This window comes from Furipterus horrens, unplaced genomic scaffold, assembly GCF_987537825.1.
Source record: "Furipterus horrens unplaced genomic scaffold, mFurHor1.1.pri manual_scaffold_13, whole genome shotgun sequence".
NCBI classification, from domain to species: Eukaryota; Metazoa; Chordata; class Mammalia; order Chiroptera; family Furipteridae; genus Furipterus; species Furipterus horrens.
The window spans coordinates 8041692-8056346 of NW_028327183.1; the positions used below are offsets into that span (position 1 = coordinate 8041692).

General features: G+C 51.8%; 1 protein-coding gene across 1 annotated transcript in view; it reads right to left on the bottom strand.

Annotated features, from left to right (window-relative positions):
• Nucleotides 1-499: 499 nt before the first annotated feature.
• CNGB1 (cyclic nucleotide gated channel subunit beta 1) overlaps nt 500-14655 on the bottom strand; it is a 54568-nt gene continuing 40412 nt past the window's right edge. Inside the window, exons 27-33 of the mRNA XM_090259733.1 lie at nt 14000-14159; nt 12524-12621; nt 12342-12425; nt 9227-9345; nt 8805-8951; nt 3527-3743; nt 500-1050 (exon numbers count right to left, since the gene is read on the bottom strand). Of these exons, the coding sequence (XP_090115859.1) occupies nt 814-1050; nt 3527-3743; nt 8805-8951; nt 9227-9345; nt 12342-12425; nt 12524-12621; nt 14000-14159 (1062 nt within the window). The 3' untranslated portion in view covers nt 500-813. The remainder of the gene's footprint in view (nt 1051-3526; nt 3744-8804; nt 8952-9226; nt 9346-12341; nt 12426-12523; nt 12622-13999; nt 14160-14655) is intronic.

Here is a 14655-nt window from a genome sequence, read left to right on the forward strand (position 1 = left end):
TTTTTTAAAAATCCATGGACCAAATCACTCTCCTCCCCCTTCTTTGAATCATAAAAGCAACATGCCATGATCTGGAGAAACTTCGTGAATTTCAGTGGTATCAGTTGGGAGATTTCATCTTCTGGGATTCATCAAAGTGGCTACCCTCACCTCTACATCTATAGCACGGGTGTCAAAAGCAAGCGGTAGATTGATCCCTGTTGAGGAGGGGTGGGTGACTGGCAGAGAGGATGCTCAGAAACGCTCACAGCCCCCAGTCAGTAAGTCCATTACTATTTTATCTGTTCTGAGATAATGATTTCGACAGGGAACTGAACACAGTCTGGGGAAGATCAGTGCTCAGCACCCTCACCAGCATCGCGCTGCTAAGCGACTGCCCAGCAGACAAAGACAGCATCCCACAGAGGACCCCGATTCCCAGTGTGTCCAAAGGACAATATGCCGGCCCACCTTTCTGCTGGACACTTTTGTGTCCTTGAAATGTGGGAGACAGACTCCTGAAGGGAAACTCCAGACATGTAAAACCCTTGACGCCTCCAACAAAGCATCCCATGGCATTAGAGCCTTATCCATCCTCTGTCTATGAACTTTCAAACCAGAAGAAAAAATGTTGTTCTTAAAAATAACAGTCAACAGAGGTAGGGTTCTCAGGTGAGCGTGGGAACTCAGGGACGCTATAGGAAATTTGCTGATTTCAAGACCAGCCCTGGGAGAGGCTGATGTGGGGGCAGGAAGGTTGGCCCGCAGTTAGCTGAGAGCCCCTGAGGCCACCACGGGGGACCAGCGTCTAGGGGAGCAGGGGGAGCGGGCACCTCACTCCGCCTCCTTCTTCTCTTCCTCTGGGATCTCCACCGACAGGATCTGTTCACCAGAGTCCGGGCCTGGGCTCATGCAGATCCGCACCGAGTGCTCCTCAGGGCCAGCTGCCCGCTCCTCACCACCCCCTGGGGAGGCGGGTGGCTGAGAGCCTGGGGCCGGGGCTTCTGGGGGCGCAAGCTGGTCAGGGACGGTGGAGCCCGCCTCTCCCACAGCATCTTCCGAACTCTTGGCCTAGAATCCCAAAACAGTCAGTGGTGAGGCAGAGAACATCCAAGGGGTCTTGGATACCTCCCTGTTCCCCTGTTGGACCCCTTTGGAAGAGGCTGCTGGGGGCTCAAGGGTGCTGTCTAACGGACAGAGGCCTGGCAGAGCCGCAGCCAGGGTTCGAGGACAGACAATATATTACAGGGGACACATGTTTAGGGATTACAAGTCCTGGCTGGATTTAGTGGAAGGCCCTGGGGACCTATTTTAGGTCTCTGTTGAGTTGCAGGGCCAAGCACCTCCCCCAAATGATTGAAGGAGGAGAGGCCATGACCTTGAGGGAGTCCCTGCTTGCCAAGCTGAGCTGGTCTCCCTGCCCACCCAGTTCTCAAGGCTACCTGCTCCTGGGTGAGCAAGAAGAACTCTAAGCAAACGAGGAAAACACTGGTGAGGGCTGGAGCAGCTGTGGCCTGACCCCCTTTCTAGAAGTTCTCAAGGGTTGAGATGTCCAGGGGCCACTAGCATTAGGCTGGGCTGAGACCCCTGTTTGGGGAGTTGGTGGGTACCTCCAGCCTGCGGGCTCCCCATGGATGCTGGCCATGGTCTGCGTGTCAGTAGGGAATTGGTTGAAAACCCATGCTTCTGTGGGTACCCATGGCCCCTCCTGCCCTGTTCAACCCCATCTCTGCACAGAAGGACACTGGGGACAGTGCAGCCCCCCGACCAGGAGGCCCCGGGGGTGCACAGATGTCCCAGATCCATTTGAAATGGTGGTGGTAAGTTAAAGTGAGAGCATTCAGCACGCTTGTGAGGAAGAGACCCCTGAAGTTGGCTCAGATCATAAGGTGTTGAAGGAAGAAGTGTGGGGGGTGGGGGGACAAGATGCTCCTACAACCCAAGGCATCTTGGAGGACTGGCCACTCACTCCCTTTGTCCCAGGTTCTGAACGTTTGTCATACCTGTTCCACCCTCCTTTGTCCACTCTAAACTGACAATGTCCCAAGGCAGGATGCCTAGGTGGTGCCACTGTGGGACTGCTCGAAGCATCCTGCTATAAATGGAGCCAGAAGACTCAGGGAAAGGTTGGTCCAGGGTTTCCCCATGTTCAGAATGCTTTTATAAAAGGTATCCAGGGTGTCCTGCTTCACCTCTGACCCCTTATGTGGCAACCATGTGGAATCAGGGTCTCAGAAGACTTGAGGAGGTAGCCAGCCATGACAGAGACGGGACTAGGACCTGTGTCTCTGGACAGCTATCTGAGAGCTCCTCACACTCAGCCATCCTGCCCTGGTGCTGAACCGCAGGGGGAAATGCCTCATACTGGTGCATTCTGCAAATGGAATTCCCACCTCCACTTGGCCTCCGTGAAGAGCTAACCTCGGGAGCCCATGTCAGATGAAACCTATCACTGTACAGAGAATACTCCTGGAGCTTGCGTCAGCTCAGCCAGCCCTGAAGACCCCAACTTGCCAGCCTGATGCTGCCCCGGACAGTTTGTGAGCCAGACCATGTGTCTGTCCTCAATGTGCAGCCATTGCTGATTGTATCTGGAGACCTGGAAGCCCAGGTGGCTTTGATGTCACTCATCAGTCTCCTGCTGTCACATGGCTTCTGATGGGTGCCCTGGGCTCTGACACCAGCCTGGACTGGGCTCCTCTGAATTGTCTCATGCAGACTGCTGTCCTCTCCTGCCACTGAGCTCCTGCCTAACCCCACCCCCCTCTTCCCGGCAGCCTCCCTGAAGGACAGTAATAATTAATGCAACCATTCTAATTGACATTCTTGGCATTCATCGCAGAAAAAAGTCCCAGAACTAATTTTAAAATTCCCTTTAGATTTATGGGGCTGGGGGCAGTCGGCACCATGCTTGTCACCTTTTCAAATCTTTTAAATTGCCACAGACACAACATTAACTATGAGAATATCACTTTCATCTCGGGAGGGAGGGACATTCCCCAATCACACCAAGACTTCCCTTTGGGAATCCACCCCATCCCCTCAGCATAGCCAGGAGCATGTGAGCCAGGCCCCTGTAGGGCAACCCATTAAATGGCTGAGGAATTGACATGTGATCCAATCTGTCCAATGACAGGGAGCCCTGAGACTTTTGCTGGAAGTATTGGGGAACAGGTGCTTTCTTTCTGTTGGAGTTGCTAAACCAGGAGGGTGTACTCCTAGAGCTTGTGGGGGCCAGCCTAGGAAGGGAGCCATCCCTGAGGACAGCAGAGACAATAGCCCAGCACACTTCGTCCCATTATCATCATTGGATTGTTGGGCTCCAGCCTTGCCCGAACTTGACCCAATAAATTCCATTTTCTCAAGTTCATATGAGCTTGCACGGTCACCTGCATTTCTGTCACTTGCCATCAAACAAGCTCTGACAGGTCAAAGAAGAGAAAGAATTCCCCAAAACTGAATGTGCCATCCACTCCCTGAGGTCCCCAGACCTTCTTCCGGGCACATAGCTGAAGTGGGTGGGTGTCTGGGTTCCTGACCACATTACCTGCTCCAGCAGCTGCTGCTGCTTCGCAGCTGCCTCCAGTGCAGCCAGTTCTTTGAGGCGAGCCCTGAGGTGGGCCAGCTGACCGCCTTTTGCCCCCTTGGCGCCCATCTTCCCTGCTGCGGCCAGGGCGGCATTGAAGAGCTTGGGGGTGCCGGCCCGGGGAGGGAGGATGAGCACGCTCTTCTCCTTGGGCTTGTTGTTATTTTTCAGCATGCGCCTGAAAGAAAGCAGCATCCGCTAATGTCCCCGGCCCACTCTGGGACAGAAGAAAGGCTCATCTGGGTCGTGCCCTCTGAGTTGGACTGGTGTGATGGTGGCGTTTGGCGACCCATTTTTGAGGGCATTTTCTGAGCCACGCACAGTGCTAAGTGCAGAGCGTCTCTCTGAATGATCAGAACAACCAATGTGGGTCTTACTGTCTGTGCCTTCTAGATGAAGAAACAGAGGCTCAGAGGGGTTGAGTAATTTTTCTGAGGTCACACAGGAAATAATGAAGGGTACTTCAGTGTATGGAATCAGAAATCAGATGCCCTGATGAAAAGGGACCCAAAGCATTTTGTTCCTCTTTCTTTTGCTTCATTGTTACTCAATGAAGCCTTTGGGATCCCCTTCCTGGTGTTCACACCTCTGTGGGACCCTCTCCCATGAGGGTGAGTGGGGCATGCAACTCACTTTCAATCAATAGAACACAGCAAGGGTGCTCAAATGCCACATTTGTGAATATGTCACGGAGGATTGTGGTCTTTGTCTTGCCTGAGCGCAGCCACTGGCCAAAATCAAGCTAGGAACAGAGGCCCCCAGTCCTACAACCACAAGAACTGGATTCAGCCAACAACCACCTGCCCTTGGAAGCAGACCCGTCCCCATTTGAACTTGAGATGAAACCCAGCTCTGGCCAACACCTTGATTACAGCCTTGTAGTGGGCCCGCCTCAGCCATCCCCAGACTTCCAACCCATAGAAACGCTAAGCTAAGAAATATGTGAGGTTTGAAGCTACTAAATTTGTGGTAATGATGTTACGCAGCAAGGTAACTGATGACACACTGTGTCATTTCAGTCTCGCAGTAATCCTCAGGCAGGTCCTATTATTTTCCCTCCTTTTAGATGAGGCTATGGAAGTCCAGAGTGGGTGAGTAACTTTCCCAAGGTGACACAGCTCGGAAGTGGCAGAGCTGGGATTCAAACCCATGCCTCTGACCCCAGCACCCCAGCAACATCAGGGTTGTGCTCTTCTTGGAGGTTGACAGCACTCCCATGACGTGAAAAGGGCTGGGACTATTGTACCTATGAGAGCTGGGGGAACCGAGGCCCAGAAGGGAGGGAATGACCGGTTCAAGGTTGCTAGGAAGTGGCAGGGACAGAGTAACAACCCAAACGAAATGCAGTATATCAGCCGACTTCTAAAAGAGGATAGAATTCTCCATGTAACAGAGCCCCAGCCATTTATAAGGAGTTTTTCATTTTACAAATTTATGACGGGTGGTTTGGCTCAAGAACAAGTGAATTTCGCCTGCAATCGAGCAGGGCCTAGGCTGCTAATTGGCAGAGTCATTCATCAGGGTTCCAGCAAAGCTTGTTTGTTTAAAAATGAGCCCATCACTGGCCGCTTATCTAATCAGAGGCAATGGATTGAAATTGCGCATGTTGATATTAATAGCCCAAGACTTGCGTTTTCTAGCGGGGGGCTCTCCTAGGAGAACACAAACATCATAATTCATCAGAGGCTCCTTCCAGGCATGGCTCAGTCACCTGTGTTATTTGGGTCCATAATTCACAGCACGCCAGTCTGCAGGAAGGCTCAGCGTGACACCAAAGACACAAAAGAACTATCTATAGGACCTTTGCTGATTGCTGAGGGCTGGCTCTGTTTTGAAACATTGAGCGGGCTTCTGGGACATGCTTCGACGAGGGAGGTTGAGCCTCACTTTCAGACGATGTGTATTTCACTGTAATTAGCATCAAGCATTCACCCCTGAAGGAAATGGCATGCATGAGATATTTTTGCCCGATTTCTTGGAGGGGCCACGTCCAAGAGTTGAGCACCTCCCTTGTGGGGGAGCCTCAGGTCTCCCATAAAGTGGGCAGCTCAGACAGAATCCCACTTGTGGCTCTCACCCGCTCAGACATCCCGGGCCCTTTGGTTCTCAGACCTCAGCTCTCTCTTCATGGACAGAGCTCTGCCTCTCTCCTCAAGCTTGCTGTCCAGAGAACCAGGATGAGCCCCGTCCTTCCTGCCCCACCCCAGCACGCTGCAGGCAGGTCAGGAGGAGGCCTCTGCAGGATGTCACCAGTTTAGCCCACAGTCCCCTAACCCAGCCACAGGACTGGGGTGACAGCTTGAGGAAGGCTTTCCTGCCCAGCGCTCCTCCTGCAGGGTGCAAGAAGGCGGCATGAGGGACCTGGGGCCAGTTCTCAGACATAAACACTCCATTCCCTTGATTCGGGTCTATCCGGTCCCTGCAGACACTGACTTAGTGACTGCTGAACCATTGCTGCTGGGGGAAATCAAGATAAAGCCTCTGCGTGCCTCTGAACACAACGTTTTCATCAGCCGATCGATACAGAGCTTGTCTTGCGTGTGTTTCTCTTTAAAGACATCTTACTTAACATATTCGCTGATCCATTAACAATGAACCCGGGGCCAGCAGTTCCATCACTAGTGTCTGAACAAAGCCACATCCCAGCCTTCTCTCCCTGAAGGGCACAAGGCAGCATTTCAGCACTCCACTTGGGGGCACTTTTAAGCAGTGAAGTCACCCAAAAATTTAACAAAAATTTTTTTAAATGTGGCACATAACAGACCACATAAAAGACCCTTGTTTACAGGAGGCGCTGGAACAAGAAGGCCGAGCGTCCCCTTGCTCGGCCTCAGCTTGAACACGCACACTGGGCGACTCGAATTGTTCACCGCTCTGCACAGGTCTGTGAAGGACTACAATGACCTTGAGTATTGATCTGGGGTTGTAAATAAGTTTCAGTGAGCAGGCAAATTGCAAGTACAGGATCTGTGGATAATGAGTGATGACCTTACTTCCCTGCCCCTCAGTAGGGGCGGGTGGGAAGCGGGCAGTTTTGTAGGGGAAATTCAGGCTGAGTAACCTCTGAAAGGGCACAGTGGCTCCTCTGAGGGCAGCCAGGGAACATGGGTCACAAGACAGCTTCCTTCCCCAGGAGACCACAGCGCCCAGTGTGCGTTATGTTCTAATATCAACATTATATCTAGTCACCCTGGAGCTGCCAAGGGGGCCCTGTGAAGACTTGAGTCCCAACAGGTCACCTCTCTGTGTGAAACCCTGCACCCCTCCTGCCTCCCACAGACTAAGAGCCAGAGTGATTACAAGGCTTCACCCATGGGCCCTACGCAGCCTCGGCCCCTCGGCTTCTCCCACCTCATATCCAGCGGTGCTCGCTCTCTTGCTGGTCTGAACACACACCAATCCCGCGCCTCCTTGGGGCCTTTGCATATGCTGTTCCCTCTGCCTGGCATGCTCTTCCCTGCAGGCAGTGCCCCCACTCACAGCCTTCCTCTGGGCAGGTCTCAGTGAAACACCACCTCCTCAGAATGGCTTTTCCTTATCTACTAATCTCAAATATTTTCCTCTATCAGCTCATTCCCTCAAGGGGCTCTCTGTTGCCGCATAGACCTCATCCCCAGCTGACACACCACGTAATCCTTGATTTCTCCATTGCTGGTCTCCCCGACAAGAACATAAGCTTCATTCGGTCCCTGTCATTGAGTACCTCGCCCTAGGTACTCAATGAACTATCGTGCTGTATGAATAGATGTTGGTGAGTTGGTCCCTTTGATCATGAGTGCTGTCTGTGCAGTATATTTATGGCATTATTCACAGAAAGAAGAGGAAAATAAGAGTAGGCAATGAAAGGCAAGGTGGGGCAGAAACTAGATATGTGAATTAAAAGTCTTAATCCAATGGAAAAATTATAGAGGGAATGGAATGGGTAAACATTTTTATGGAGCTCTCCCATAGGCCAGGCACCCTGCTGGAGACATCCATACGCAGTATTTTATTTACGGTTACCCTTAGTTTACCAGGGAGAAAACCAAGACCAGAAAAGTTAAGTGACTTTTCCAAGGTCCCACAGCCAATGGACGAGACCTGAGCTCCTTCAGCCTCCCAAGCCTACTGTGGGTTTTCTACCCTACCAAGTAGCCCCTATCACTCAACTAAAAACCCATCCTGAAGGGTTTGAAAGCAAAAATGCACTTTTCTAAGAGATTACTCACTCCCCAACCATTCAAAATACGGATAGAGGAAGTTTTTCAGGATTTGTGGTCATGTGGGAAAAAGCAAAGTGCAATAGAGAATCCACACTACATTACCTTTTGTGCAACACAGAAACAGATCAGAAAACGTTCATGGGTCTGCCTATTTTTGCAAAAGGAAACACAGGAAGAAAAAAGCAGAAATGAATGAGACTGGGTTCCTGTAGGGGGTGGGTGGCAACAGCTGGGGGGACTTGAGGCCCTTCTCCGAGGACCCTGTTTTGTAGCAGATTGACTTTTGGTACCACATTAATGTATCACATGTGTAAAACCACACACACACACACACACACACAAATTCGGATCCCTAGAATGGAGGGCCGACTGAAACACAACAACCCAGCTGTATTTCAAGTGGACAAAACAACCACACTCAGGGGCGGAAATGAGAACGAATCCAGGTAACACTGAACGCACGCTTCCAGCATCCCGTGGCCTCTGGCTAGAAATGGAAAGGACCGCGCTCTGCTGGGAAGCCTCTTCTTTCCAGTGGCACCGGATGGTAACGCCCATGCCTATCTCGATGCGGTGAGGATAAAGAGAGTCAGATTTCTCCGTGTTGGAGAAGGAATTTACAAACATGGAAAAGGAGGAGATTGGAATGAACTCTGTGGTGTTGGATTGAAACTGTTAAATACATATAAATACAAATGGAAAAAAAAAACAGATGTCAAAGGCAACGAAGACAGGGAAAGGCTGAGGAACTTGGATCCCAGAGCGAAGGAGGCAAAAGATATTATACGCAACACAATGCGGTGGGCCCTCCGCTCGATCCGGGAGTGGAAAAGAAGAAAAGGAAAGCTATGAAAGACACTATTGGGACAATGAGCAAAACTCAGCTGTGGACTAGGGATGAGATAACAGTATTGTTTCAACATTGAATCTCTTCATTGTGATAAAGGTACTACAGCTATGTAAGAGAAAGTCTTAGTCTTCAGAAATGCACACTCAAGTATATATGGATTTTTTTTTTTAAATAAAAGAAAATATACCTGGCCTTCTTCCGGAGTAACTTCTGAGACTCAGGATAATGCACCAAAATTTCATTCAGGTCCTTCTTGTCCAGAATGAAGAGGTTGGTAAAGCCGTGGGCCGCCACGTTGGCCGTGCGCCGGTTCCCGCCCCCGATGGCCAGCAAGCTGGGGTGAGGAAGGAGGGAGGTGAGACCCTTCAGAGGCTGCGGTTCTGATCACGCCAAGTCTCCATTTCCAGCCCCGCGTGAGCACAGTGGCCGCCCCACACAGGTGAGAGCGTACGTCACCTGCCTGTGTCAACACGTGCTGGGGCTGCCTCCACAGTGGTTCCCTCAGACCCACCAGGGGCCCTTGAGGGTGAGGTCCCTCCCACTGGCCATGCCCTTGTCCTTCCCCAGCCTTTGCCAAGGTCCCCTTCTGTCACCCAGCTGCCCTCTGACCTTATTTCCCCAAACACGGATCCGGCTTTCAGCGTCACCAGCACTGACTTCCCATCAGGGCCACCCAGGACCCGCACCTGCCCCGCCTGGATGATGTACATCTCGCGACCTATCTCCCCCTGGAACAGAGAAGGGGCAAGTCCCCCTGTCATTGTCAGCACAACCAGCAAAGCAGCAGGACTGGGCCCAGAGGCTGGTGGCCCAGCGCGGAGGAACCTGCCACCAACCTGGTACGTGTTGTGGGGCCTCGGTCTCTCCATCTGTGAATTGGGGGGAGGGATCGCAGTGGGGAGTTAGTGGGGTGACAGAAAGGAGAGAGCTACACCGAGGGGAGCCCAGCAAGGGGTTCAGACAGTAAGCTGATGTCTCTGCCCAGCGCCCATCACATCAGGAACTTGGTGAGCCTCTGCTAAGTGCTGGCACTTACGTGACGTTATTCTGGCCCAGCCACTGTCCTAAGGGCTTTATGGGGCCGAGCCTGCTTCACTCTCTACAGCCCTCTGAGGCAGGAACCCTTTGTCCAAGGTCACTAAACGAGGCAGAGCCAGGATTCAAACCCAGGCATTCTGGTGCCAGAGTTCATGGTTGTTGTTGGTTGACTTGTATCTTCCCTTCCCCCAAGTTCATCCTAACCCCCAGGGCCTCGGAGTGAGACCTTCTTTGGAAATAGGGTCTTTGCAGATGGTATCAGCTAAATTAAAATGAGGTCATAGTGGAGTTGGGTAGGCCCCTAACCCAACATGACTGGTGTCCTTAGAAAAGGTACATTTAGGCACAGGGACAGGCATAGAAGGACGGCCATGTGAAGAGGCACAGGGAGAAAACAGCCACCTTCAGGCCTAGGAGAGAAGCCTTCCCTCACAGTCTTCAGGAGGAACGAACCCTGCTGTCACCTGATTGTGGACTTCTGTCCCCCAGAACTGTAGGACATACATGTCTGCTATTTAAGCTACCCAGTCTGCAGTGCTTCGGGACACCAGCTGTAGCAAACTCACACAATGGCCTTCATCCCAAATCAAACCGAATGAATGAATGAATGAATGGATGGCTTGCTTTGGACCGCAATCAGGAATACCCAGTCTGCACACATCTTCCAATCACTGTGGCCTGTCCACGGCCCGTTGGTCTCACCTGCCACTTTTAAAGGGACAAAAGTTCGCCCTGGCTGGTGTGGCTCAGTGAATTGAGCACTGGCCTGAGAACCGAAGTGTTGCCGGTTTGATTCCCAGGTAGAGCACATGCCTGGGTTGCGGGCTGGGTCCCCAGATGGGGGTGCATGAGAAGCAACCACACATTGATGTTTCACCCCCTCTCTTTCTCCCTCCCTTCTCTTCTCTCTAAAAATAAATAAATGATAAAGATAAATAAAACAATAAAATAAAATAATAAAACATGCAATACCTGACTGATTAGTCAGGTTACTGACCTCTAAAAAAATAAAATAAAATAAAATAAAGGGACAAAGGCCAAGGACAGGTGAGCCGATGACACTTCGGATTCATTTGACAAACGTTTCCTGGGTATCTTACACCTGCAGGACCTTCTAAACAAAAAGGAAGAAAATTTCGTTTTCCTGTTTCTGTGTCCAACTTGGCAAGGGACTGAAGTGGGGAGGGGGTGTTAAAGAGCTCAGCCTCACCTCAGTAATCACCCCACGGATGGCCTGGGGGTGGCCTGGGGTGGCCCAGGGGTGTCTCAGGAAAATTATCGTAGAGCAAAACTGGACAGCAGAGGGCGCCGTTCACACATGCTCACCAAGTGCTCACTTGAACTGCCAACTGCCAGCTATCCAACCTGATTCACTTTTTCTCATCGGAAGCAAATTCTGCATCACCCACAAGGTTGATCACAGGTACACCATGCCAGGCACAGGGCCAAACTCTGTATGCACTTTGCATGCAATTCGCACCACCACCCCGTGTGGAAGATACTTTCAATAGCCCTACTGTACCCATGAGAAGAGAGAAACTCAGAGAGGGCCAGCCATTTCCCCAGAAGTGCACAGCTAGGAAGTAGCTCCAATGTCAGACAAATACACCCAAACCCCTCTTCGTCTCTAATGCTGCAGCTTTAATTTGCAGCCATATATAACACACGTTTCCTTCTTCCCCCAGCTCTCTTTCCAGAAACTTCACTGAAGCATACAGCTTTAAAACAGGAGCCTTCTTGGATTGGGGGTTTCTGAGTCTTACAGGAGTTACTTAGGCAGTATTTTTACCCCCATATACACACCAGCCTTATTAACTACTCTGTAACAAGAGGCCTGAAATCTGGTTCCTGCTCTCTCACCGCTGACCACTCATTCCAGTGACCTTGGTCCCACCGTGAATCTCAAAGAGTGAGAGCAGAAGGGCTCTAGACATTCTCCAGACCCAGGATTCAAACCCAAATGTTTTCCAGGATCAAACAGGTGATATAAAGGAGCAAAGGCAGCCTTGGTGGGGTGCAGTGGGGAGTGGTGGGGCTTGTGGCTCAGGAGAGAGGATGATGTCTCCCTGGAGGGGCAGAGCCCCTTCTCCTCCCCATTGACCCTTACTATTTGGGAGACCAGGGGCTCAGTCAGTGTTGCAGATGTTCTGTTTTCAGCCAAAAATCTAGATTTTTATGTGAAACCTTCCATTTTTAAGGTTGGGGGCTACTTGAACCTTTTTTTTAAGATTAGGAGGGAAAAAACCCACAAACATCTATGCAAGGGCCATCAGTTTGCATCCATGCCCTGTCCCACCCCTCCTCCCACCCCATTTTCCCAAGAGCAGGACCAAGACCCTGGAAACAGTTCCATCTACACCATTATGTCTCTGCCCTGCTTTAGGCTCCTCACTTTCCTTTTCTGTAAAGTGGGGGTCCCCATCCTAGCCCCCATGGTCTTGCATCCAGGGAGCAAAGCCTGAGGAACATGAGCTCCGTGTCTGGGGCTGGAGAACACCTCCTTGTGCCCAACAAGCCAGAGCCCAGGGGGCAGCTGACCAACATGGGGAGCTTCAGCCACGCTTCTCCACCCCCATCAACCCGCTCTCCCTGGGCCCCCAAGCCTCGCCTGACCCCTCCAGCCCAGTTCTCGACAGCCAGCAGGCACACATCCCAGGCCACGCTGTGGCTGCCCCGGGCCGCTCACCTTCTTGCACACGTAGTCATTGGGCAGGTAGACGACAGAGCGAAGCCGCTTCAGCATGTCAAAGATCATCTGTCGGTCACAGCCCTGCACCAGAGAGGAGCAGAAAGGGCTCCCTGTTATGAGGAAGATGTGGGCTCGGGCCTCACCGAGCCCCAAGGGTGAGGGCGCTGGGTGGATCGTACCTGGAAGAGCGCCACTTTGCTGACAATGTCATAGTTCACGTCGATAGCAAGGTCCAGCCGCATCTTGTCTGGAAGCTGCACCATCAGCTCTGACTCATCTGCAAAGGAGAGCCTGGCAACAGTCAGAGGCACATCCAGGCTCCTCCCCAACAACACGTGGGCTGAGTCTACACTGCACCTGGCCCGGCCACACCAGATTGGGACAGTACCCTCTCTCACCTTTGCAGGCACCACTCTCTCGTGTACACTTTCCTGGTTAACTCCTACTCATTCTTCAAAAATAAGAACTAATGTCACCTCCTCCAGGAAGCCTTCCCTGAGACCCCCAGCTATGATGTTAGCAGTCCCTGTGCTGTAGCACACATTACACCCTTTGTTGCAATTGTTTCTTCATGATCTATCTTCCCTCCCGACACTATTACAATGACATGAGCAAGAACTAAAATGCTTCGAGCACTGTTTTTACAGAATGCTTTACGAAGAGGATTTTATTCATTCCTCCCAGCAACCCAAGAGGTGCCCACCACTATAGCCCCTACTTTACAGATGAGCAAGGAGAGGCTCAGTAAAGCAGTGACTTGCCCACGGCCGTGCAGCCCAGGGGGGCGGACTCAGGACCCCACCCAGGCCGTGGGGCTCTAGAGCCTGTCCCAGGACAGGAAGGGCTGGGGCTGTTTTGTCCCCCATGAGGTTTGTGGTGCCCAGCAGAGAGCCTGGCGTGGAATGAATGTTGGTCACTGGCAACAGGAAGTGCACCACCTGTACCTGACCTCGATGCCCCTCCCACTGCACCACAATTATGTATGGGCTCAAGGTGAGAGTGAGCCTGGGCAGGTCAGGGCCCTCTCTGGATCTTCATGGGCACACCTGGGAAAGGGGGTGTTGATACAGCTGTCACAAAGCTGTTACTGGAACGGAGTGAGGTGATGGAGGTGAACATGCCTGGTAAGCTGTTGGGTTTGTGCTTTAGCAACAGTCAGTAATGAAGATCCTAAGACACTCATTGTGCTCAGGCTTGCCAACACCCCCAGCTCAGGAGACATTGGGGCCAAGGTGTGGCTTCTCTGAGACCAGAGGGAACCCCACAGAGGCAATAGGGCCCTTTTACTTGGCTGAGGGAGTTGGGGACCCAAAGACACAGTGCCAGTGACCTACGGGCTTCTCAGAAACCTCTAAAACAACATCTAGTCTCTGAGAACATAATGACTAGCTCCCAGAGGTTATTTTTAAAAACCCGGGGAACGTTAAGTAATTAACATATAATTAGCATATTCAGATTTCAGTAAGGGTTCCATTTAGAATCTGTAAGAACTTCACTACACCTGGAAATGATTTTCAGGTAAGATTCTCCCACTTAGTAAGAGTTACTGAGCGCACCCCCATCGTGCGCAAGAAAGCAGAAACAGTGCATTAAACAAATTGTAGCCAAATAATTTCCGAAGCAAAGTATGACATCAACAAATCAGCATGTCTTACCCAGCATGCCTTGGGAGTGCCAGGTGTACTCGTACCATGTCTTGACGCGGTTCTGCACGGACCTGGGGATCTTGTAGAAGTTCATGTACTTCACTGTGCTGTCCATGCAGCTGCGGTAGTAGGTCTGCCCAGCGGTGGCAGCCCCCACCACATCTCTCATCTGGGGGCAAAGGGGGGGTCAAGGAAGCCCTGGGTCAGAGTGGGGCCCTTACATGAGCTTTGGGGATATGTGTTGGGGGCACATTTACTTCACACAGACTAGGACTGCATGTTCAAGGTAGTGGGGGAGACCAGAGAGACCATGTCTGTGTACAGAGAAGGTTTCGCTGACAGAGGACAGCTCTGGAGTGAGGGGGCAAGGCTGTTGGTCCCTTGGTGGCCTCCGGTCCCTGGAGCCACATAAGGAGGGACTGGGCTGATTCTGGTAAAGCGGCCCCTTTGTGCCAGAGGCCACACTGGGGGAAACGTGCCTGGTGTACTGCTCCTCAGGGCAGGCCCCTCAGAGGTAACTGAGGACTGCAGATTGTCACCTCCTGCACTGGCCAGAATATGGCCTATGCCCCCTGCACATTAGGAACCTCCAGGGGTTTCTCTCCAAGAGAACAACCCAAATCCTCAGCCTTGGCAGAAAGCCATTCAGCCCAGCTCTCTGAGAT